The following is a 24,115-nucleotide window of genomic DNA, read 5'->3' on the forward strand; positions in this document are numbered from 1 at the left end:
AGCAGTGTGATTTTTTTCCTTCAGGTCGGAGCTTGACAAATGAATCCAAACAAAATCCATTTCCCACTCAATAGCTGTTAGTCCATGTTTTCTTCCCTCTCTTTGTGTTACATCTTTCTTTCTTTTTGGGCTTCATCCAGAGGAAGATTATGGATATTTGTTCTTATCACCGCCAACATGATAAACTCTGTAGGGCATGATAAACACAATCTCTCTGCCTTTCTGTCTCCAGCAATACATGATGTACTCTAGTTTATCAGTTTAGACAGCTACAGGCCCCGAGACACTCTCATCCACTCTGTGGAGGCTTTTGAGCGGCAATACATATGACTTCTCTTTCTGTGTTCAAAAAGTCTTATAAAACCGATTTTTCATTGTGATAACAAGCAATAATTAGAAAATGACTGATCACAATGGTTTTGCAGATTAAAGAAAGACAAAGAAACTGAATTTAAAAAAAGTAAGCCTGCTGAAGTTTCCTTTCTAGATGCACGTGGCACACACAGATCTGTGTTCACTGGATTCACTCTTAAAATAAAGGGTCTACTTAGAACAAATAAGGGTTTTGCAGTTTGATGCCATAGAAGAACGTTCTAAGAAAAAACTTCTAAGTTCCTCAAAGAACTTTTAACTGTCTGGATGAATCTCACAAAGCCATGAACATGTCTGTCACATTTCATAAAATCAAAAGAAAGATATGCAGTCATTATGATTTTTGTGTGATTTCCAAAAAAAAAAAAAAAAAAAAAAAAATTAAATGTATTAAATAATAATAATAAGAATAATAGTAATAATAATAATACATTTAATATTTAACTATGCATACATTATATTTATTTGTACTGCCTTTTTTAATTCATGCTGACTTAAATAATAATAATAATAATAAAACAAAACATAATGAAAATCACCATATTAGGAATAACCCAAAAAGAAATAATAAAAAAATGAATGAATGTATGGATGAACTGAATGAATGAATGAAAAAAACATCAGTATATATTACTTACAGTTACACATTCTTTTATCCAAAGTGTCTTACAAAAGAGGAACAAAAGCAATTTGTAACAATTATAGCAGTGAGAATGCTAACTGCAAAAATATCAGAGGTCTTAAAAAAACAGGCTTTATTTTCTTAATGCAAAATGTAATTCTTTATTTTTCCCCTGTGATATTGAGGTGAATGTGACCTGAAAGTTTTTTTTCCTGCCTTGTTTCAAATCTCCAAACGACTATGTAGCAACTCATGAACCATATACTGTACAGTGAAAAGGGCTTTTTTTTTTTTTTTTTTTTTTTTTTTTTTTTTAAGACAAATGTACTTTGTTGTACCTCAGATGAACTTTATCTTTGAAACTCTTAGGTTTTTCTTAAGGCTATTAGTGTGCTCAGTACAGGCCAGGACATTTCTGGTCTCTGGGTGTCTCACGTAACATGTCCAATAAAGCAATGCCTCACTGGAGCAAAAGAGTCTTCTGTGTTTGAACGATAAGCTGCAGTGTGCCGGAGGAGATGTGTTCAGGCAAACGGCCCGTGGGGACACAAAGTGGGAAGTTAACAGTCATGCACTTCTCCCATTTCTACACACACTCAACCCATACAGCACCAACCTAAATACAAACCCACACTCACAAAATATTTAAGCCTAATTTTGATATTTTATATTTGATTTGCATGTAAAATTTCCACCCATTAGGATCACACAGTGTTAGCATAAACAAACTAATAAGCAAAATGTGACACATATTTGTCAGCCAAACATAAAAAACAAAAATAAAATGGACTCAGAAAATCAGGACATTTATTTGCATTAATTTGATTTTTATTTAAATAATCATATTTTCAAATTTCAAATTGTTTAGAATCAGCATAAATCTCTTCATTGTGAAAACAACCACATTTATTCTGTTAAAAAGAATGACTATCATTAAAATATGGCCAACCTGTGGAACAAGCGATATCCAAATCGTTAAAATGTATATGATTTAAACAAACTGGATTTACTGATGATAAATATAGAAATCTGGTATTCTAAGTACTATTAAAGAAATCTTTATTAGTACTTTATTAGTACTATTAAAGAAATCCTACCTTTATCATTTATGTTATGACTGATAAATATGCATCACTCTCAGTTTATTAGTTTATGTTAAAACCGGATGGATATTTAAAATTGAAATTCAAATACACCTTAAATTTAAGCCTAAATATATTTGAAATGTAAAACCGTAGCTCAAGTTAGCTCTTATTTCAACTACTGCTCGTAATTGGACTGAGATACACATGCATGGACTCATGTTTGTGAGTATAAATGTATATAAACACATATTCATCATCCTGAATTGCTTATGTTGTCAGAGAGAGAACAATATACAGGGCCATTAAAGTGGCAGGTTAACGAGGTGTGTGTGTGTTTGTGCGCGCGTGTGTGTGTGTGTGTGTGTGTGTGTGTGTGATGGAGGATGAATGTATAGAGTCAATTTCACACTAGGCTGAGTTTCCAGGGAAGCAAGACATTTTGATCACTCCATCATGCTTCTGATAGCCTTTCCCTCCCTCCCTCCCTCTCTCCCTCTCTCTCCCTCTCTCTCTCTCTCTCTCTCTCTCTCACACACACACCACACACACACACACACACACACACACACACACACACACACACACACAAACAGAGCATCTCATTAACACATAGACCAAAAGTGAGAAATTAATATGCAATAGTATGCAGTATACTGTGCACAATATGCTAATTTTCAACACAGACTCCAACTGACCCTTTGTAAAGACCCACCCCCTTTCATTACTATTGCTATGTCTGACAAGCCATGGCACTCTCACATCACACATCATGTTATCACGCAGTGAAACATACATTGCGGAGCAAAGAGAAAACTGACAACGCACCAACAGACAAGACAGAGCAGGTTTCTTTTGGTATGAAACAAAGTCTCAGCTTTCAAATTTTGTCATTTTGCAAGACATTCCAGCAATACCATTTTTTGGCTCTTTAAAGGTGCTGGATGTAGGATTGACACCGAGTGGTTGAACTAGGTATAGCAGTCCAAATTAAAAATATTGGAGAGGGTTTTTTTCACCAGGCCCCTCCTTCTCAGATTTGACACACACGTAGGTTGCCAGATTGCAGACACCAACAGGAATGAGCGCACTTGACGATGAATGAAATTAATGCTGTGTTTTCCGATAACTGGCAACCTGGGGTGCCGAAATACAATTGGATAAACTGGCAGTGGGCGAGTTTCACAAACCAAAACAGAGACAGTCATTCCGGCCCGGAACACACATTTTCAAAGGAGAATAACTGACTGTAGCATTGTTTTTCAGAGTAACAAGAGTTAACTTAGCATGTTTCTTAAATATCTGCAAACATATTATGGTATTTTTATGCTTTAGTCTTTAGTCGACACACTTTTAATGTGTCATGACAGATCACTGTAGCACCTCTGTAGTTCAAGCTGCAAGTGAACCGATCATCTCTTTATGTTTACTACTTATAGCATGAAATAAACATGAATGAACACCAGAAGGTATCTTGTTTCAACAGCAGAAAGACATCAATACACGCCATTTTTCATGTTCAAGTCCACCGACGTTAATCTACTCTCCTGTGGTTTATTTGTCAGACAAATTGGCAGATTCACCATTATGACTGGTCAGATCACCTGTCAATCAATCTCCTGGTGAATGGTCATTGGCCTACTATATTTAAAAATGTGCAGTATCTATCCCACAATGAAACACACCATGAAACTACTAGTGTGCCAAAAGAACTTGTAGCAAAGTCAACCACAAATACAACCATCCTTGATTCAGCCACACTGGATCAACCAATGATATGAGTTTTGGGTATTATGGAAATCTGTTTGAAGACAATAATTATTTTTGCAATTCCACTTGGAGACAATACTGGCACAAAAATGGACTGAAAAAGCAAAATAACCATATTTAGGCCAAATTCAGAGATTTATTTTCTGTCTTGCTGTCTTCTCAAAGCATTAGATCAGCATCTTTCAAATATTAATTATTAAGCACACAGACATTCCCAGTCCCTCATGTTGTATGACAATGAAATTGAGCTGCTTGAAACAGGACAAGACAAGACAAGACAAGACCAGACAAGACAAGACAAGACAAGACAAGACATCCATATACACTACCAGGCAAAAATGTTAATTCATTAAATTTTCTTAATGTTTTTGAAAGAAGTTTACCAAGATTTTTTTGATCAAAAATACAGTAAAACAGCAATATTGTGAAATAATATTACAATTTAAATTAACTGTTTTCGATCTGAATATATTTTAACATGTAATTTATTATTGTGATTCAAAGCTGAATTTTCAGCATCATTACTCCAGTCTTCAGTGCCACAGGATCCTTTAAAATCATTTCAATATGCTGATTTGCTGCTCAAGAAACATTTTCTTTTATTATTATTAATGCTAAATACAGGTTTTGCGTCTTAATATTCTTGTGTAAAAGTCTTTCAAAAACATAAAACTTCTAATTATTCCAAACTTTTCTCTAGTAGTGTATGTATACTGCATATTAGACTTAGAAATCCAAAAGAAAACAAGCTGTACTATTTTAAATAAAATAGGCAATATACAGTATATAATGAGCAATAAGTTGTAAATATTATTCTTATTAAAATTAGTTTTTTCTCTCTTTGACAAGTAAATTTAAAAGCCTTCTTATACATTTATGTTGGAGACAATGTGATAGAGGGAGAGTAAAGTTAATGATTCATTAGATGAAGCTGCTTTCTTAACATGTTGAGCGATCATTAAAATTCGAGTCCACAGTCATGCACGGGTCTAATAATACACATGTACATTTGTTCGAAATAATCAAATAATCATTTAATTAAATGTATATATTCAATTAAATCAAACAATTTTTTTTTTTGCCATATATGCTATGTTTATGTCGTATTTTAACAGAATGGTGGAATGGATTCATTGAAAAGCTGTCTGCTAAGACCACCCCAAATATCACAGAATCAGTTCAGCGGTTTCCAGCACATTAATACTGAACAGCAAAACACCATGAGTCAAATAAATCAAACTTTCAGTACTAACTTAACATTTTCTTTCTGTCCTCAACCCTATATTAAACAACTTAATTTCTTTCTTTCTTTAATACTACCACAGATTTTCTTTTTTCTTTCTTTCTTTCTTTCTTTCTTTCTTTCTTTCTTTCTTTCTTTCTTTCTTTCTTTCTATTTTTTTTTGTCATCTTTTCAGTAAAAAGAAAAAACAAAAAAACAAAACAAAAGGTGGCCATCCTAAATAATAAAGGTTCTTTGTTGGGATCTATGGTTCTATGAAGAACATTTAACATCCAAGGAACCTTTCCAATGCACCAAAGGGTATTTATAGTGCAAAAATTTTGAATATTAAAAGCTTTGTCACACTAAATATTTTTTCTTTTGATACACTTTCACTGGTTCTTTGGGGATGCAAATATGGTTCTTCTGTGACATCGCTGAGAAAACCCCTTTTTCGCACCCTTAGTTTTAAGAGCTGTCAAGCTCAAAAAAAAAAAAAAAAGCTAAAATAGCCCATATGACTTTTTCATGTACTATATGCTGTCTCCTAAAAGCATACAATAGCTTTGTGTGTTAAACAAGCCAACATTTAAATTATTTGTTGATGAATATCTTATACCCATTCATCTTTTAAAAAATGGCAATACAAAAAAATGACAACTCATACAAAGTTATCATATGACTTTATTAAGTCATTTGGGCTACTTTAATGGTGTTTTTTTTTTTTTTTTTTGAACTTAGACATCAAACATTCTACTAAAAAGGTTATTTTCTTGTTCCATGGAACAATTTTTGAGTGATCTATACCGTTACCTTTTTTTTTTTTTTTTTTTTTTTTTTGTGGAAACTAATGACTGGTGGATAATGAAGACCTCAACCAATCACTATTTATATCCAATTTACAAATACAAAAACAGCCCTATGTGGATCGGTGGAGGTTTTCATCGTCCTCTGGCTCTTGTCTGACAACATCAGTCAGTTTAACCCTCTTACTGTTCTAAATGACTCCTGAACCATCTGGCCCCTGTGCGGTTCCCACGGCACCAGGCTCCAGGGGGCCCGATAGCACATGCTGTGTGCTTCGTATGGTAAAACTCCTTCCCCGTGTCACACTTCCTTCTTTATAGCAGAGAACATATCAGCTATAAGACAAAAAATACTGCAATAATGAAAATGAAACCCAAATCGAACTGAACTAAAAACAAGCCATTCAACTTCAAAAACAAAGAGAGCAAATCATAATTTGTGCTTTAACGACTTAATTTGTAACGACTGAAATTCTTATAGTCTGTTTAAAAAATAAAAGACATGCATGTGTTTTTCACCGATCAGGACGTGCTCCGTTCCATCATTTTCTCTCGGCGAGAGAACACAGGATAGATACCATTCATGCCTGATAGTTTACATACACCATGATGTGGTTTAAAATAGATTTCATCACAACTGAAAGAAATATGTCAGAAATACGTCTTCTTAGCAGACATCGGCAAGGTCAGTTAAGATCTGTCAGGTTTCTGAAAATTCCACTTCTCCGAATGAAGGATATTTTCCGGAAGTGTCTCTATATAAAAATAGACTAAACAACCCTAATATTGGTTTTTCTATTCAGTGGCATTGTTCCTTCTTCAGTGTGTCCGGTGATAAATAGGACAAAGACTGGAAATATGGCTATTCAAACAGACAACAGATAAATCTATGATTCATTCCTGTGAGATTGCTTGGATTGTTTTTAAATTGAATTATTTTGACTTATTATAATATATCCACATGCTTAATCTTGTGTACGGCCCTTTTGATTCCCAACAAAAAAAAGTTTTAATATTATTTCACCCAGATAATCTCTTCTGTGTGCTTGTGCAGTTTTGTCTGCTGTAATGTAATTTCGTTTCTTGGAACTGCTTGTTGACGTAATCCTTAAGAGGGCTCTTTATTTCATTTGAGTTGTAGAAAAAAGGGTGCAAACAACCAATCCTGTTCTTGTTAACCTCCCTTTGCCTCCATGGTGTCTTTGGATAAGTAAACCACCCAGTACACCATGTTGAATGCCCCAAAGGACACTGGGAATAAAATACGTGCGTATTCGTCGATCTTGCTGGCACCTCCGGTTGGAGGAGCGGCAGGTTGAGGTGCAACCTTGGCTTCCTTCTTTTTAATATTCTCTAATTTAGGCCCGAGGAGATGGTGAAGAGGGGCGGAGCCTGTGGATGCGCTGGGCGACGGTTTCTCGGGAACTGTTGGTGTAGAGGGTGGGGCCGGCGGTGTTGTCTTTGCGGCAGAGGATGAAGCGGCTGCATTTGACTGGCTGGCGGAACTGGGGCTGAGACGTGATTGGCTGGAGAAACTGCTGGTACCCTCTGAGGTGGAAGATGATTGGCTGGTCAAGGTTGGTTTGGATGCAGCTGATGCACCGCTCTTGCTAGATGTTTCGGTTCTTTGGGTTTTCTTGGAGTCTGGTTGAGACTGGGCATTGGAGTTGATGCGTTTTCGTAAGTTTCCATTGGTGTCCGAGTTTTGCTGTTGGGTAAAATGGAGAAAAACATAAGTAGAAGTATAATGCACAACAGATGTTCTCAGCTAATGCTGTTTAAGTAGCAATTAAAAAAAAAAAAAGTTCAACCAAAACTGAAAATTTGCTGAAAATAATCTCAGTCCATCCAACTTGTATATGAGTTTGTTTCTTTATTGAACGGATTTGGAGAAATTTAGCATTATATTACTTGCTCACCAGTGGATCCTCTGCAGTGAATGGGTACCATCAGAATGAGAGTCCGGACAGCTGATAAAAACAATAATCCACAAGTAATGTACACCACTTCAGTCCATCAATTATTGCCTTGTGATGTGAAGAGCTGCATGTTTGTCATAAACAATTATTAATCATTAAAGTGTTTTAACTTTAAACTGAAGCTTCTGGCCAAGTCCATAATCCATAATAATGCTTCCACCGGTAGTTAAGTCCATCCCCTGTTTCCTCTCACATCAAAATCCACCAACATATGTGTTTAGAACCGTTTTTGCTTGTAAATAGTGTGTGATCTGTGCATGTTTCTCTTCTGATTCAGACGCAATGACTTTTTCACTGGAGGAAACAATATAATGGATACTTTGAAGTTAAAAACATCTTACAGTTTTTCTCAGTTACTTTGGTGCATTTCTCAAAATAATTAGTACAAACAGCACCACACATGGATGACCTGCAAAAGCCTGTAACTTACTGAAAATCTTCATCTCTCAAAAGTATTTATGTCAATGAACATATCTGTTACATCAGAATGAAAAGTCCTTGTGTCATTGTTTACAAACAAGATGCTTAGTCATGTTGTCATTTGCACTCTGTTACTATTAATGATGTAAACTATGTCAGCAGTTTGTATGACAGTTACTGTATTGAAATGCAGAAGGCTGCACTTATGTATGCCATATATGCATTTCAAAAGTACAAATTTACACATTAATGTAAGTGGAATATTCATTGAAAGAGACTGGATAGGATTCACAGTTACACCTTTACTATTAGTCTGACAAAAAAAAAAAAAAAAAAAAAAAAAAAAAAAAAAAAACCTTCCTTACAACGTCATTGTGATATAGAAAAGATAAAGAAATATGGGCACAAAGGCAAAAATTGTCAGAATTTGTAACTCTTGTGTTGTCCTCTGTCTATATGTTTCCCAAATGAAAGGTTCATGAGATGTACCTTTGAGCTATTTCAGAGGACGGGTTTATCATTGGTTTACCTACATTCTCTTCATCAGTAAAAGTTAAGATTCACCTGCACAATTCATGGCAAATTTATAAAAAGTCTAATAGAAATGTGTAGAAAATTTGATTTTATTCAGTTTATGACAACTAGATCAACCATTTTGCTTTTAATGACTCATACAATGAACTAATAACTAGATGTTTTGGGGGGTAAGACTATTGCACAGAAAACTATATAATACATTTTGAACAACATGGCATTAGCAATTGTTAATGTAGGAAACCGCAGACAAATGTACATAATCAACTGCATGAAAGTACCAAAGCAATCACAACTTGTTACTAGTTGAGGTGGAGGTTGAACAAGAGTTTTGAGAATTTCATTTCTGATCTGAAAAATGCACCAAAACGACTGAGAAAAACTGTCATGATGGATTTGTTTCTTACAAACACGCAGCTTTTCACTTCACAAGATGTTAGAGGGACTGGAGTCGTGTGGGTTACTGGGATGTTTTTATCAGGTGTTTAGACTCTCATTCTGACAGCACCCATTCACTGCAAAGAATCCATTTATGAGCAATTGATGTAATGCTAAATTTCTTCAAATCTGTTCTGATGAAGAAACAAACTCATATACATATTGGATGGCCTGAGGGTGAGTACATTTTTAGAAAAAAAAAAAAGTTTATTTAGTTGTAAACTATTCCTTTAAAATTAGCACTGACAGTAGTTTTAAAGGGGTCATATGATGTTGCTAAAAAGAACATTATTTTGTGTATTTGGTGTAATGAAATGTGTTTATGCTGTTTAAGGTTCAAAAAACATTATTTTCCACATACTGTACAGTACATTATTGTTTCTCCTCTAGCCCCGTCTTTCTGAAACGTGTTGTTTTTTTACAAAGCTCATCGGTCTGAAAAGTGAGGTGTGCTCTGATTGGCCAGCTATCCAGTGCTTTGTGATTGGCTGAATGCCTCATGTGTGTGACGGAAATGTTACGCCCCTTGTCATACTGTGATGCGTGTCCCGGTCAGAACACCAGTGAGACAAGGCAAAAACAATAAAGCCCATTACAAACGAGCCATTTGTTGCATCCAGTGGGGACATCATGGAAGGCCACACAAAGTATTTTCACTTTCACAACGAAACAGCATCTCCACAACATGGTGCCAGCAGCAAAAGCGAGAATAAAAGTTACGCCTTCTTTCTTTGCGTGAACATTTGGGGCGTGTTAGAACGAGCCGTTTTAGGGGGGTGCTGTTGACTCTTAACTTTTATAAAGAATATCTCTTTGGGTTTGAGACTTTAGTCTTTGCAACTTCACAGATCTTCTTTATGCACCAAGAGCTTGTAACACTCCAAAGAGAAAGGAAAACTTGATATCGCATCATATGACCCCTTTAAAACATTAAAGCAAGCAGTGCTACAAAAAACTTTGTCTTCTGTAATATGAAGCAATATAAAACCCAGTTTTGGTTTAATAATCTTTTATAAATGTGTTGATGACACTATTGCATTGCCACATCTTAGCTGCCAAACTTGCGTTTTTAATGAGAAGACACATAATAAAACCACAAAAACATATTAAATAATAAAATACGATCAAAATAGCAAATCCATAACAACACTATATTTATTTACATAAATAATATTTCTGTACACAATATGCATGATTGAAACCATTTTAAATAAGATATTAGGAGCCAAATGAAGTGCACCATGCAGTGAGCATGTGCCTGTAATGTGCAACCGAACAGACGTCCCGCTTGCAGTAACGTTCAAGGCTGTAAGGAGCTTTTATGATCAGATGGTTTTCTGTTTGTGGGTGTATGGAGGAGGAGGAGGGTGGAGCTATTCTATAAACAGCTTTTTTCATACAAACAAGGACAAGAGAGATGAGTCCACTTAGTGTGTGTGTGTGTGTGTTTGTTTGTATGCGCATGCACAAGTGTAACAGATCCCAGTGATATCAAGGAAGGAGATTTTACAGCAGGGGCTGATGGGAATTCATGGTTGAAAGTGCATTTTTATGAGTTCTTCATCACAGCATTGACAGTTCAAACACATCAGTGACCTTCTGTCTGTCTTCTTTGATACTTTTGAGTTTATTGTCTATATTGTACTATATATATATATATATATATATATATATTATCTATATATATATATATATATATATATATATATATATATATATACAGTATATATATAGTTATAGTTATAGTAATATAGTTTTATATAATATAGACAAACTCAAAAGTATCACATAAATCATAATTAAATACATAACATGCAAATTATTTTTTTTTATTTTTTTTTTATTTAATTTATTTAATTCAGTCCTAAATTAAATACTGTACATTCCACAGAATTCTACAGATTCTCACCCAAAGTCAGCATATAAAATGTGAATAGAAAATGCAGAGGTGAATGTGTGTTTTTATATACTTAGTGCTGTTCTGTAAACGAGATAAACATGTATACTGGGATTATAGTGAAGAGAGATCTTTCTTTTTCTCACTGGACCTGATAGCCCAGTTTCACCCTGATATTTTTCACCATTTCCTCTGAGAAATGAACGGTTGGCAAAGTGTAATTGGTGTCTCGTGGTGTGTGGAAAATATGTTAGCGCAAGCTGTGAGGAGAGACAGAAAGAGACTTAATACATAGCTCTATGTATCAAACTGCGTCTGAATTCCTGTACCTTCATTCAATATACATTTGATGAAGACTTTCTTGTTTATTGATATACATTCTGTAGGTATGAATGAGTGCAATATAAATACACTTCAGACCCACAAGAACAATGGCACTTTTCTTAGAGCAAAATCTGTGGTGCTGTTAAACAAAAACTTCCTTTTTAACTTCAAGAAACAACTCTCTCGGTATCTACAGCCACTTACACCTCCTGGTTCACAGTCCTTCATGTAAAGTGTTGCAAAGATTGAATCTCAGCAGATGTAGTACTCGGACACAGGGATTGAAAAGGATTGCTGGAATCAAACCCATAATGTTGAGTTCACGTCATTTCCCTGATAATTTGTATACTATACTTGTTTTTCTCTCTCTCAGTTTGTCTAGGAAAATTAAATTTTCTCTTCCGTTCTTTTTTCCGGAACAGAAAAAACTATTAAAGGCGGCTCATTAATCCGTGGCCGTGCTGTGGTCAGCGTGTACATACACAGACTTAAATTACTCCATATTGGGATTTTCTCTTAATGTTCCTTAATGGGTTCAGATCAAGCATATAAAAACCCAAGAGGGAATTTTATTAGAATGGATTGCGCTCACTGATAGTGCCGTTTATTTGCAAGCACTGTCTTAAAAACAAAACAAACCCCCAATAAGATGCAACACATACAAATACTTAAAAATACATCCATTAAGACTTACACAACAGTTAAAAGTTTGGAATATATATATTTTAATCATATATATATATATATATATATATATATATATATATATATATATATATATATATATATATATACAGGTCCTTCTCAAAAAAATTAGCATATTGTGAAAAACTTCATTATTTTCCATAATGTAAATGACAAAAAATTAAACTTTCATATATTTTAGATTCATTGCACACCAACTGAAAATATTTCAGGTCTTTTATTGTTTTAATACTGATGATTTTGGCATACATCTCATGAAAACCCAAAATTTCCTATCTCAAAAAATTAGCATATTTCATCCGACCAATAAAAGAAAAGTGTTTTTAATACAAAAAAAGTCAACCTTCAAATAATTATGTTCCAGTTATGCACTCAATACTTGGTCGGGAATCCTTTTGCAGAAATGACTGCTTCAATGCGGCGTGGCATGGAGGCAATCAGCCTGTGGCACTGCTGAGGTGTTATGGAGGCCCAGGATGCTTCGATAGCGGCCTTAAGCTCATCCAGAGTGTTGGGTCTTGCGTCTCTCAACTTTCTCTTCACAATATCCCACAGATTCTCTATGGGGTTCAGGTCAGGAGAGTTGGCAGGGAAAATTGAGCACAGTAATTCCATGGTCAGTAAACCATTTACCAGTGGTTTTGGCACTGTGAGAAGGTGCCAGGTCGTGCTGAAAAACTAAATCTTCATCTCCATAAAGCTTTTCAGCAGATGGAAACATGAAGTGCTTCAAAATCTCCTGATAGCTAGCTGCATTGACCCTGCCCTTGATAAAACACAGTGGACCAACACCAGCAGCTGACATGGCACCCCAGACCATCACTGACTGTGGGTACTTGACACTGGACTTCAGGAATTTTGGCATTTCCTTCTCCCCAGTCTTCCTCTAGACTCTGGCACCTTGATTTCCGAATGACATGCAAAATTTGCTTTCATCTGAAAAAAGTACTTTGGACCACTGAGCAACAGTCCAGTGCTGCTTCTCTGTAGCCCAGGTCAGGCGCTTCTGCCGCGGTTTCTGGTTCAAAAGCACACGCCTGTGCACGTGTGGCTGTGGATGTTTCTACTCCAGACTCAGTCCACTGCTTCCGCAGGTCCCCCAAGGTCTGGAATCGGTCCTTCTCCACAATCTTCCTCAGGGTCCGGTCACCTCTTCTCGTTGTGCAGCGTTTTTTGCCACACTTTTTTCCTTCCCACAGACTTCCCACTGAGGTGCCTTGATACAGCACTCTGGGAACAGCCTATTCGTTCAGAAATTTCTTTCTGTGTCTTACCCTCTCGCTTGAGGGTGTCAATGATGGCCTTCTGGAAAGCAGTTTACCCATGATTGCGGTTTTGAGTAATGAACCAGGCTGGGAGTTTTTTAAAGCCCTCAGGAATCTTTTGCAGGTGTTTAGAGTTAATTAGTTCATTCAGATGATTAGGTTAATAGCTTGTTTAGAGAAACTTTTCATGATATGCTAATTTTTTTGAGATAGGATTTTTGGGTTTTTCATGAGCTATATGCCAAAATCATCAGTATTAAAACAATAAAAGACCTGAAATATTTCAGTTGGTGTGCAATGAATCTAAAATATATGAAAGTTTAATTTTTATCATTACATTATGGAAAAATAATGAACTTTTTCACAATATGCTATTTTTTTTGAGAAGGACCTGTATATATATATATATATATTATATATATATATATATATATATATATATATCTATATATATATATATTATATATATATATATATATATTCAAAGGAGGCGCTATTCTCACCAAGGCTGTATTTCTTCTGTTCAAAAATATTTTAAAATGTCATTTATTCCTCTGTTGGCAAAGCTGAATTTTCAGCATAATTACTCTAGTTTTCAGTGCCACATGATCCTTCAGAAATCATTTTAATATGGTAATTTGGAGTTCAGTTGATATTGATTATCATTGGTGCTCAATTACTAATAATGGCTCTTATTATCAATATAAATTATTAAAACAGTTCTGCTCCATATTTTTATGAAAACTGTAATTCCTTCTTGTCAGGATTCTTTCATGAATAGAAAGTTCAAAAGAACAGAATTTATTTCAAATAGAAACCTTTTTTGTATTTTAAAATGTCTTTACTGTCACATTTGAGCAATTTAATTTAATTAGTTAATTAATTTTTACTCTTACTGACCCCAGACATTTGGATGGTAGTATATCATGATAATAAAAAAAAAAGTCTTATGAGCCGCAAATCAGCATATTCGGATGATTTCTGAAGGATCACGTGACACTGAAAACTGGAGTAATGATGCTGAAAATTCAGCTTCCTTCACAAGAATAAATTACATTTTAAAATATATTCAACTAGAAAACATTTAACTTAAAGTGTAATGATATTTCACAATATTACTCATTTTTACTGTATTTTTGGATTAAAGAAATGCAGCCTTGGTGAGCATAAGAAACTATCAGACACATTTTAAACTATTAACTCTTGGTGTTGTTAATGAAACTCTAGCAGCACTGAACATTTGGGATGTGAGCACTGAAGAATGTTATGAATTCCCAGGCTGGATTATTTGTAACGTGTATGAAGTCGAACGTACAGTAGTTCTTGCTGCGCTGTGCTCACTGCGTGAGTCATACGAGCTCCATTAACCTGCATCTGCTGAGACTTTCACCGTAAAGATCCCCTTCCTTCTACTCTGCAAATTGAAATGTGTGTTATGATGAGCGGAAGACAGAGAGGGAGAAAAGGGGGAAGAGAAATATTGGTGATTTGAAAGAATTACAGAGAGCCACCATTAGATAAGGGACATTAACATCTTTAACAGCCTGTAGAAATAAACGACATAAAAAACAGGCCTGTAATACATCACGTCAACAGTCAACAGACACACTCTCACTAAGTCTCACAGCTGTCAGCATGTGCCACTTCTAATCCGCCATCTCAGCTTACGCACAATGTCCCAGCAAAAGACCAAATCCACAGCTCACATGCACACTCTCAATGTGCTGTCCCTTCAGCTGTAATTAAACTAACATACGATTTGTGACGATTTGTGATGCAAAACTCCCATGATGAAACTCTAGCTGTAAACGGTCTTCTTACTCAATACAAAAAACACAAAAATGTGAAAACAAATGACTTAACTTGGTGTTATTCCTTCTTTTTTGCATATTGCTTTTACACATCATCATACAAATAAAGCTAACTGAACAAAATCAAAAAACATCCCGAAATCAAAATGTAATAAAACATCCGGCTGCAATCTCATGAAAACCTGTCATGAACTGGTCCATTTCAAAATTCATCCCGAAATCAAAATGTAATCACATTTTGCATTAAGAAATCAAAACTATGACAGTTTTCCACAAATTGTCATTAACGTACTGTGGAAAAAAATAATGAAACATTATTTAAAGTTTGAAGTATTTATACATCATGTTATATTTGATATACTGCATTTAATTTATGGGGATTTAAAAACAAAATACCTTTAAATAAAATAGATTTTATATTAATAACAAAATACTATTGTGCATCACTGTAATTACGGTAAAAAAAGTATGTAATAAATGTTGAAATGAATGAGGATCACCACTAAGAATAATATTACCCAAAAAAGTTGCATTACATTATGCATTACGTTAATGATTTTTTATAAAAATTTGTGCTTAATTGTCATGTCAGTGAGGCAAACAAAAATATGAATGGCTTATGAAATAAATTTCATTGTCTTAATGCAAAATGAAAAATATTGAGAATTGATTTTCATACTTAATTTAACAAATACAATTAATTTTGGTGTTCTGCTAATGAAAAATAGTGATTAATCTTGCCATAAAATACTAAACATATAGGCCTTAACAGGCTGAAAGACTTGGGTGAGCAAGCTACACTTCCATCAGTCTAATTTGGCAGAATAATAAAATACATAAAGCATCAATTACAAATCTAATGCACATTTTGTTGCACCAACCCTGAAAAACCTTCTTGCTTTTGTTGGTAACCCTTACGAAAAAGAAGTTTATTCAAGTGCGCTATTAGTATACTTCTTTTAAACTAAAAATAGGAAAGTATGCTTTTAGTTTACTTTTTATGTACTTCTCAGAAATGGGCTTTATGTACTCCTCAGAAATGTACATAAAATGACAGTTAAGTATACTTGACTTATACTAACAAAAAGTCTAAATATATCTGAGCTATACTTGTGCTCCTAGAATCCATGTTTTCATTGTTATACGGTAGGGGGCGCTAGTACACATCTTCTGTACAGAATTTCCCAAAAAACACAAGTGAAGAAGAAAAAGAAGCAACACATACTAACACATGTAATCTAACATAATCATCTGACATGAAACAGCATCAAAACTGTAACGTTATGGAATAAAATGTCGACCGATGAAGAGGTAATAATTACAGTCAAGCTTTGGGTTGTTGATCGACTCCATCTACGTTTTGATTATCATTCTGAATCCATTTCATAGTCTTTTTTTCAGCTTTTTGTTCAAAATATTATTTCTTTATTTTTTATGAAACTTACCCACATTAAAGTGTTTAAAAAAGAATGCATGAAGCTAGAATAAAATGTTTTTGCTTACAAGCAGATACCCTGTTCTTTCTTTAGATGTTTTGTATGTTCAGATATTCATATAACAAAATATATACAAATTAAAACCTAAATAGGGACATAGTAGTATACGTAAAAGTATGATGTAAAGTTCACTTAAAGAAAACTTATGAGTATACTTGCAATATAAAACTACTAAACTAGTAGTTTACTGAGACTATACTTCAAAGTATTTAATTATTAAACTATCAGTATGCCTATAAGTTCACTTTTAGTATAATTGCAGTACAAACTACAAACACAGAGGTAAACTAGTTGTGTACTCAAAGTTTGATACTGTTATACTTAAAGTATACTTAAAAGTATACTTTTATATACTAGAAAGTGGGCCAATTTAGTCCCAAGGAGTATTGAAACAGTACACTTACAAGTATACTACTAGAACACTGATATTTGTATACTTGCTACATACAGTATACTTAAAAATATAATTGAACTTTACTTAAGTATACTTAATAAAATAAACTTGAAGTATACTACTTTTTGGTAAGGGAAGTGTAAAGATGTATTTATTTATTTATTTTTAAGCATCCACTTTTTCTACTGAATATGTCCTTCACGCTTCTAAGTACAGGGATGTCTCCAAAGGACTTGAAGGCAGCACTGAAGGCTTTGTAAGTGAAAAGAAAAAAATAAATAAATACATTTGCCAATGCGTCCACTTTTTCCACTGAAAATGTCTTTGGAGCTTGTAAGTAAGTAGGAACCTCTCAAGAGGACTTGAAGGCAGCATTAAAACTGTGCAATGTGGTGCATTAATAATTGAATTGCTGTATAACGTAACAGCTCATCAGATCAAATTTTAAAGCCAGAGCTATGTGTTTTATAATGTATATGTAGTCTCTGTAATGTGTGTAACATCATCTCACCTGTAGAACCTCCTCTGTGTCTTTAGCTTTGCCTGACGGGGTGGAGCTCCTGGCAGTGGCTGCGGCAGCAGCGGCTTTGGCCTGTTTTCTCTTGGCTCTCTCTGCTTGAACGTTGGTGAAGTAGTTCACAGCCGCAAACTCGATGAGAGCAGAGAAGACGAAAGCAAAACACACGGCGATGAACCAATCCATGGCAGTGGCGTACGAGACCTTGGGCAGAGAGTGCCGAGCGCTGATGCTGAGGGTCGTCATCGTGAGAACAGTGGTGATTCCTGTGAGAAACGCACATTAAAAATATCAATGAGAATAATAAATAACAACAAAGTTACTAGTGTGTGTTTATGGTTGTGTATTTTAAAAAAAGTGTATGAATGTATGCATTCACATGACCTGTGAACCACTTTTATTTTTGCTTTTGATGATTAAGGTGGTCTGTGATGAGCATACTGCTTTTTAATGGTAACTTCTACTAAATGATAGTATGTAATGTGTGTTTCAAAATCTTTAGTGCTTATAAACAATTAAAAATGCTTCACCTCTGACTGAAAATCATGAATGTAAACAAACTCTTTGAGTATCACTCCAATCGTCCATAAGTGTCCATTAGTGATTATGCTCTTATTCTCTTTATTCCCTCAGGAGTGCTTTAAACTGACCACCGTGCAAGAGCGTAATTTGCTGAGAGTTTAACATCAAGGAAAGTTGATGAGCAAAACTATTAGTGCCCCATCAGTTTACCACAAAAGTCCAAAACATTAGGCTAACAGAAGCAATCTGTTATTAAGACACATTAAAGCACAATGAAACAATAATTCAAAAAAAGCCACTCTATAGAAGTGGTCTTCCACTTAAGGGTAAACGGTATATTAGAACAAGGTTCTTCAGATTGTTAAAATGTTCTTCACACCAATGGCGAGCCCATGTGTAAAACTTGTACAGGCCCCCCCAAACGTTATGGTTAAAGTGAGCTCCAACTCGGTTAACTTAACTTATTGTTGATTTTTCCACTCACTGTTTTCTTTCAAATCAAAGCTAAATACACATAGAAACAGCGCATTCTTGTGGCGCGGATGATACAGAAGAACATATGCAGCATATGGTGATATGGAGAGACACAGAGGAGACTGTTGACAAAGGAATTGTTGAATAAAGTCATTATTTTTGTTTTCTTTGCTTACAAAAATACTGCTTCATATAACCCAGATTGCACGACTGATGGCAGATGGAGTATTCTGACGACGATGATAATATATTTTATGGACCTTGACACTGTTATTTACTTGGCAGTCTATGGGACAGTCACAGGCCTCCCGGTTTTCATCCAAAATAACTTAAATTGTGTTCCGAAGATGAACGGAGCTTTTACGGGTTTGGAACGACATGGGGGTAAGTGATAAATGGCAAAATTTTCATTTTGGGGTGGAGTATACCTTTAACTTTTGAAAATGATCGCTCTGCTGATGCCACAGTAACAGAAGAGAATCTAGATGAAGCTAGATATGATACTGTTGTGATACAGTGTTTTCAGCTAGCTACCAGCTAGCTACCAGCCTCACACAGTTTTTATTAATTATCATTATATGTTAATATTATAATAATTTATTGTTTTATTCGACTATGCAGCACTTGCACGTAGTTAAAAAAATAAAATAAAAAAATAAAAAAAATAAACTTGAAGATGCAGATGCAGTTCTACGACAGCAATATAATGAATGCACACAAGATTTACAGAGCCCTGCACATGAAATATATATATATATATATATATTATATATATATATATAATATATATATATATATATATATATATATATATATATTATATATATTTATATTTATCGTGGCCATAAATTGTTTTAATTGAAAGCTTCCCCTTGGTGGGCCCCTGGGCCCATATGCACCTGCATACAATGCATACCCAAACGCTACACCCCTGCTTCACATTAAGAAAAAAAATGTTTCTTTTATGAATCAAAGGTTCTTTGGGGCACCAAAAAGTGGTTCTTTTATGGCATTGTGAAAATCCTCCTTTGATAAATAAATGTTAAAGGTCAAATGCAAAACAAAGTAGATTTCTCCAGCAGTAACACTTTGAACCACCAGGGGGAGTCAGGAATTCATTCTTAACCTGAATGTCTTGAGTTGGAAGTGTTTCTCTCTCATTGAAACTAAACCCTGCCACAGAGCAGTGAGCATGCCAGACGTGAGTCACACATATACACCAACATACAAATACACACAATCACGGAGGCAGCCAGTATCCCTTCTCCTCCCACACACACACACACACACACACACACACAGAATCTCTCTCGACTCACACATACACCCACACGCACAAACTAACAAAACATAAGAAAACACACACAAACCTCTAGCACATCAAGCCAACCCCGCACACAAGACAAACATGCTCTCCTACATATTTTCTCTGTATTCTTGAGTTTGCAAGACGTTAGAAATAAACATGGACAAAAAAAGGTGCTTTCACACTATACATTTGTTGGTTGTTGGTTGGCGTGACAGCTGTTTTCTGTCCACTTGAAATGAAACCTGTCAATACTGTGTCTGGGCCAGATTTCACCTCAAAATCATTAACATTAGTATTAATACATAAACATTACATTTAGTATCAATATGTGGGAAAGTGTTCAATTTTCTTAAAAAAAAAAAAAATCTTGTATATATATTTAAATATAAAAGTGAAAAAAATATTAGTTTAAATTATTAATATAAATTTGTGGGTACTAGGTTTCATTTTCACAAATATTGAGAAATAATACCTAACTAAAATAGGCTTAATTTTCCTAATATTTGTTATATTAAATAATTTAATAAAATGTAATTTAATTTATTATTACCTTTATTTTATTTAAATTATTTTAAAATTAATTCATTTATTCAATTGAATTTATTTATTTTAATTAAAACAAAAAAGGTTAAATGTAGACAGACAGACACAGACAGATAGATAGATAGATAGATAGATAGATAGATAGATAGATAGATAGATAGATAGATGTTTTAAAGCTGCTTGTATCTGCAGAAAATGCCTTGGGGGAGCAGCATTCTTTGCATCTCTTTCCTCACACCTGCGATAGACAAACACAAGTGTTGTTCCTTGTATGTTAATTTTTGTTAGTAACAGCAAAAGGACAAAACCATGAATAAAACAGTGAAGTTAACATCTCCATCTGAATTACCTAGCTACAGCGGTAAACAGGTGCTGCTTGTGCTCACGGTGGCTCTCAGACCTGCGGGGGCAGGCCTCGGGTTCAAGCCAAATCAAACCTATGGTAGAACTGCCTATAATATGAGCATACAGCTCTGGAGAATAATCCACACTCTCTGGAAAAATTCACACGAACACAGCGCACTCACAAACGCCCACGTGCAGACCAATCTGAAGCGATCAATAGGTACATCACAGGCTACATTTAGCCAGGGGTGCTGGATGTGTTTTGCACTGCCGAATCCACAGTGTTGTAAGAGCTTTGCTGTAGTGCTCTTGTGTGACTGACTGAGAAGAATGAAAGAGCTCTGTCACCGAAATGACCAAAGACGGACAATGGAACAAACAGAAGGGGTTACAAAGCAGGACACGGCCTTCAATCAGTTGCTAACTAATAGAAAGACTAACAAATTTAAAGTAAAAGTTCACCCTAAAAGACAATTCTGTCAACATTTATTAACACTTGTGTCAACCTGTTTTATTTTTTATTTTTCTATGATAGTCTGTGAACTTGGAATGTGAAGATGCACCATGACAGATTTGATGTTCATGACACCAAACGACAGTGGTTCTTGTGTTTAGGAACTGATTGCCATGTATAAATATAGAAAAACACAAATGCGATTTGAGAGCTACTGCAGATTGCAAGATTTTTAGCCCATTATCATTTAAAATTTGATCTGTTCCACACAAAAAGCTCCCTTAATGACTACTTTCACAGTGGTTTTATGAGACTGACAGCACCTTTTCACCATACAATATATGTTTTCATTATATCATTAAATTTAATTTGCTTTCCACAGAAGAATGAAAGTCAAACAAGTTTGAAACAACCTGAAGGTAGTGAATGATGAGTAAATAATGACAGCATGACATTTACATTTCTAGGTGAATTATAATTCAGTTCTTTTTATCCATTTTTTTGCAAGAAAAACAGTTTGTTAAATTACATTTTTTCATGACTATTTTCTCCAAATTAAACGTACCACTGCTTTAAGACTAAATGTACTTTTCCTCTACTGTATGTCACTTATGAGGTACTTTATACACTGCAAAAAATATGATAAAATAATAATAATCTTCTTCAGTATTTTCGTCTTCTTTTTCTAGTACAAATATCTAAACATTCTTAAATCAAGATATATTTACCTGAGATGCATAGTGACTAAGATATTAAAGGGATAGTTCACCCAAAAATGAAAATTACCCCATGATTTACTCACCCTCAAACCACCCTAGTTGTATATGACTTTCTTTCAGATGAATACAATCAGAATTATATTTCAAAAATGTCCTGGCTCTTCCAAGCTTTATAATGGCAGTGAATGGGTGTTAAGATCTTGAAACCCAAAAAAAGTGCATCCATCCATCATAAAAAGTGTTCCATATGGCTTTGGGGGTTAATAAAGACCTTCTGAAGCGAGCTGATGCATTTGTGTAAGAAAAATATCCATATTTAAAACTTTATAAACTGTAATCTCTAACTTCTGCTAGCTGTCGTACACACATTGTGGCGTTCCAGCGGATGACATAGGTTAAGGATAAGCTCCGGTGAGAATATGCTAGTCTTGTGAAAACCAAGTTTTGTTTCAAGCAAAAGAAAATGAGATTGGTTTATATTAAAATCTGTGTATGAGAGTTTGTGGAAGCAAGAGATTGTGGTTTATACAGTTTTAAATATGAATATTTTTCTTACACAAATGCATCAATTGGTTTCAGAAGGCCTTTATTAACCCCCTGGAGCCGCGTGGAGTCCTTTTCATGTTGGATGGATGGACTTTTTTGGACTTCAAAATCTTGACCACAATTCACTGTTGTTATAAAGATTGGAAGAGCTAGGTCATATTTTTACATAACTCCGATTGTATTTGTCTGAAAGAAGAAAGTCATATACACCTAGGATATCTTGAGGGTGAGTAAATCATGAGGTAATTTTCATTTTTGTGTGAACTATAGCTTTGAGTCTTGTTTTCTTTTTTAAGCTTAAAACAAGAAAACGGGATAAAAAAAAAAAACATTTTAAAGGGAAACTAAGATTATTTTTTCTTACCACACTTGCAGATATTTGGTGTTGTTTCAAGCATATACTTAATTTTGATTATTATCATTATTTATTTATTTATTTATTTTTTAGAAAGCATAATGTCTCAGGCAATTTACCTTCCAAAGTAAATCTTGATTTAAGAATGTTTATATATTTGTACTGAGTAACAAGTTTTTTGTTTGTTTGTTTGTTTGTTTGTTTTGCAGTGTATGGTTATGGTTATGCAAATATTGGCATACATATGCTAATATACTCATGGTTCTGACATCATAACTTTGACTATTTCTGATCCAGACCCATTTTCGTATCTTAAACAGTCTGAGTAGACAAAAAACAAAGCAAATCCTTTTATTAAACACTCCCAAACTAATTTCAAACTACATTGTGCTGACAAAAGTAGTAAAAAAAATTGTGAGCCATTTGGAAGCCAGCATCCTTCCAAAATACACTAGAGCCATGTGTAGAGAAAACGAAATGTGGAAGCCATCCCAGAACAGATAAACAACAGATCATTGTGGTCTCCTGCTGTGTCCATTCTGAACATGCACCGGACATCAAAAACCCACTCTGTCATTACCCAGAAACCCCTTCACTAAGCACACTTCCATCTAGGACATGAAAATCCGCTCCTCTGGCCCGGGTCCAAGCGCATAGCTCTGTTAGTAGCCATCTGAAGGTGGGTCATTGTTACACTTTTCCAGTGGAGAATGAGAGCGTGCTATTCTCAGCATCTCTAGTGCCCCAGGTGAAGTGTGGAAGGAAACAGGAGGTGCGTGCACGAGTGTGCACAAGCGTGAACGAGTGTCTGTGGATGTAAAAGTGTTATTTTGTGTTTGCAGCCGACAGATAAGGTCGTAGCACATAAGGGCATTCAGCACTGATCAGGCATGGTGCTAAAATGTCTGACTATGGAAATGAACGAGACACTTCAGTGCGAAGAAGATAAGAGTCTAGTAGTGTAAAACTCCAAATATCCACCACACACGAGAATGGCCTTTTCTTTTTGTGTTGTGCTTTTGGCTGCTCACAGAAAAAGACATTCTTGTGTGTATAGTGAATGTGACAAGCTTGTTTCTAATGAAAAAAATACTATGTAAATTCTGTTAGATAAATATTTACATAAATAACAACATACTATGGCCAAACTATTGATTAAGCAAACAATTAATGCTAAAATAATGTTCTTACTTG

General features: G+C 34.8%; 1 protein-coding gene across 1 annotated transcript in view; it reads right to left on the reverse strand.

Moving 5' to 3' along the window:
• Positions 1-5,241: 5,241 nt before the first annotated feature.
• LOC109096045 (gamma-aminobutyric acid receptor subunit alpha-6-like) overlaps positions 5,242-24,115 on the reverse strand; it is a 41,456-nt gene continuing 22,582 nt past the window's right edge. The window contains exons 8-9 of the mRNA XM_019109718.2: positions 17,649-17,920; positions 5,242-7,582 (exon numbers count right to left, since the gene is read on the reverse strand). Of these exons, the coding sequence (XP_018965263.1) occupies positions 7,049-7,582; positions 17,649-17,920 (806 nt within the window). The 3' untranslated portion in view covers positions 5,242-7,048. The remainder of the gene's footprint in view (positions 7,583-17,648; positions 17,921-24,115) is intronic.

Source organism: Cyprinus carpio, chromosome B14 (genome assembly GCF_018340385.1).
Source record: "Cyprinus carpio isolate SPL01 chromosome B14, ASM1834038v1, whole genome shotgun sequence".
NCBI classification, from domain to species: domain Eukaryota; kingdom Metazoa; phylum Chordata; class Actinopteri; order Cypriniformes; family Cyprinidae; genus Cyprinus; species Cyprinus carpio.